The 2,806-nt window shown below is 42.4% G+C and overlaps 1 protein-coding gene across 2 annotated transcripts in view; it reads left to right on the plus strand.

Moving 5' to 3' along the window:
* LOC104988652 (zinc finger protein 175-like) overlaps positions 1 to 2,806 on the plus strand; it is an 11,032-nt gene that overhangs the window by 3,132 nt on the left and 5,094 nt on the right. For both annotated transcript variants that reach the window (XM_010840031.1, XM_010840040.1), the window contains exons 3-4: positions 386 to 512; positions 903 to 998. In XM_010840031.1, coding sequence (XP_010838333.1) covers positions 386 to 512; positions 903 to 998 — 223 coding nt within the window. The remainder of the gene's footprint in view (positions 1 to 385; positions 513 to 902; positions 999 to 2,806) is intronic.

Raw genomic sequence — 2,806 nt, forward strand, 5'->3', positions numbered from 1 at the left:
GGTGGGGGCACAATTCAGCCCATAATAGTGGCAAACACTGCCTTGTAGAAAAATGTATTTCATTTTGTGTTGGAGTTGGCTGAATTTTAAGAGCACTTCTTGTTCAGCTAAGGTGTTAAGATGCATGATATTGGGTTGGCCAAAAAGTTTGTTAAGGAACATATAGAAACCACAAACTTTTTGGCCAACCTAATCCTTATTAGCTTTGTTCTTATTTTAATATTAAAAATATTGTTTTCTTGCCCTGATTCTGATTTCATACAATATGAAACAGGTAGTTAGTGGGAAGCCATATATATCATGGTGAAGTCATTAAGAACACACCCCTGTATGTAAGTTCACCAATGATGACTAATTCTCATTGAGCTGGGGTATGTTGTTATAGGGGTTAGTGTCTTTTGAGGATGTGACCATGGACTTCAGCAGGGAGGAGTGGCAGCAACTGGACCCTGCCCAGAGACACCTGTATCAGGATGTGATGCTGGAGATCTACAGCCACTTTTTCTCTGTGGGTGAGCACAGCTGACCTGGGACTCTTGGACCGGCCTCCGAGATGTCCCTCCTTCTTGTGGCATGCAGTGGGACATCTGAAGAATGTAATCAGTGTGTCCTGGGCTTGTCCCAAATTGTTCATTCCTCTTGGTCATCTTTGAATGTTACTTTGTTCCTAATGAAAGATGTGTCAATGAAAGAAAGCTTCATTGAATGACCTCTGAAGCCCAATGTATGTCTTGCATGCTAAGTCACTTCAGTTGTGTCCGACTCTTTTTGACCCCATGAACTATAGCCAATCAGGCTCCTTTGTACATGGGATTCTCCAGGCAGAATACTAGAGTGGGTTCCCATGCCCTTCTCTGAAGCCCAATACCACATCCTAATGCAATATCCTTTCTTATTCACAGGGTATCACATTCCCAACCCAGAGATCATTTTCAGGATTGAAGAAGGAAAGGAACCATGGGTGAGGAAGACTGAACTCCCATGTCAGAGGTATCATGGTGAGTGACTGTCAAGTCGTGTAGATCCATGAGGGGCCATATTCAACCTACCACACTTATCCATTCCCCAATGGTGGACACACGTTATCTCCTACTCCTTATTATTTTGTAATGTATGCCATTAAGGCTAATGCTGCCATACATTATTTTGTAAATGTTCTATAGGGGCCAACATAAGAATTAATCAGAGGTGAATAGTCAAGGGGGATTGCCTGATCACTGGATATGACTACACTTAATCCAGCTAAGTTAATCATTTTTACATCTTGCTTCCCAACATATATAATATTTATCAAATTTCTCATTTATGGCCCATGTTATGATAGAGCTGTTTTCATTTTTCTGGGAACAGAGCATCTCATCATATCTGTTATCTGATTGGATTTTCCATCTGTATGTTGCTTTTGTCGTCTCATTTTATCCCTTTGTGGAATTTCCTGAAGGCCTTTTTTTAAATTTGTCCTCTGAACTCATTTTTTTTCTGCACTGAATCCTTCTTTATTCCTAATTGTGGTGCCTCCAACTTGGGCCCCTGTACTTCCCTCTGGCTATCCCTTCATAGAGGAATTACTTTAAAGGACCCTTCTATTCTCAACACTTAAGGCCTAATTTTTTTTTTTCCTGATGATCCTTTATCAATGCCTCCAGTCCCCATGCCTAAACCATGTTCTCTTATTTAGCTTTATGGTGGACAGTTCCTGTGGGGTGTCTCATTTCCTTTAAGGAAATCAGAAATTGGAATCATTATGCACATCAGAAATTCTTCTCACTTTATACGTTTTGTCCAGAAGATTCTTCTGTTTCTTGGCTCTCCCATCTTAGTCTTCTAACTTGTTATGTTAGAAATTCTACTATATATATATATTTTAAAAGCACAATTTAGTTGACTCTTTTTCTTAATTCCAGGGGTATCACCATAAACCACGTATTTTCTCATGCTTGGGTTATTTTGTTCCTAATGGGATTTGTGGATTCCCAGTCATCATGAGTTCAGTCAAGATGACATTGATAGATTACCCCAAAGATTGATTTATTTCTTTTTCTCAGATTTTAATGCTATCAGTTCAGTTCAGTCACTCAGTTGTGTCTGACTCTCTGCGACTACATGAATCGCAGCACACCAGGCCTCCCTGTCCATCACCAACTCCCGGAGTTCACTCAGACTCACGTCCATCGAGTTAGTGATGCCATCCAGCCATCTCATCCTCTGTCATCCCCTTCTCCTCCTGCCCCCAATCCCTCCCAGCATCAGAGTCTTTTCCAATGAGTCAACTCTTCGCATGAGGTGGCCAAAGTACTGGAGTTTCAGCTTTAGCATCATTCCTTCCAAAGAAATCCCAGGGCTGATCTCCTTCAGAATGGATTGGTTGGATCTCCTTGCAGTCCAAGGGACTCTCAAGAGTCTTCTCCAACACCACAGTTCAAAAGCATCAAGTCTTCGGTGCTCAGCTTTCTTCTTCTGGAGAAGGCAATGGCACCCCACTCCAGTACTCTTGCCTGGAAAATCCCATGGACGGCGGAGCTGGTAGGCTGCAGTCCATGGGGTTGCTGGGCCCGGAAGGAGGCCATCTGTGGGGTCACACAGAGTCGGACACGACTGAAGCGACTTAGCAGCAGCAGCAGCAGCTTTCTTCACAGTCCAACTCTCACATCCATACATGACCACTGGAAAAACCATAGTTTTGACTAGATGGACCTTTGTTGGCAAAGTAATGTCTCTGCTTTTCAATATGCTATCTAGGTTGGTCATAACTTTCCTTCCAAGGAGTAAGTGTCTTTTAATTTCATGGCTGCAGTCACCATCTGCA

The sequence above is a fragment of the Bison bison genome, unplaced genomic scaffold, assembly GCF_000754665.1.
Source record: "Bison bison bison isolate TAMUID 2011002044 unplaced genomic scaffold, Bison_UMD1.0 scf7180017846527, whole genome shotgun sequence".
In the NCBI taxonomy this organism is placed as follows: Eukaryota; Metazoa; Chordata; class Mammalia; order Artiodactyla; family Bovidae; genus Bison; species Bison bison.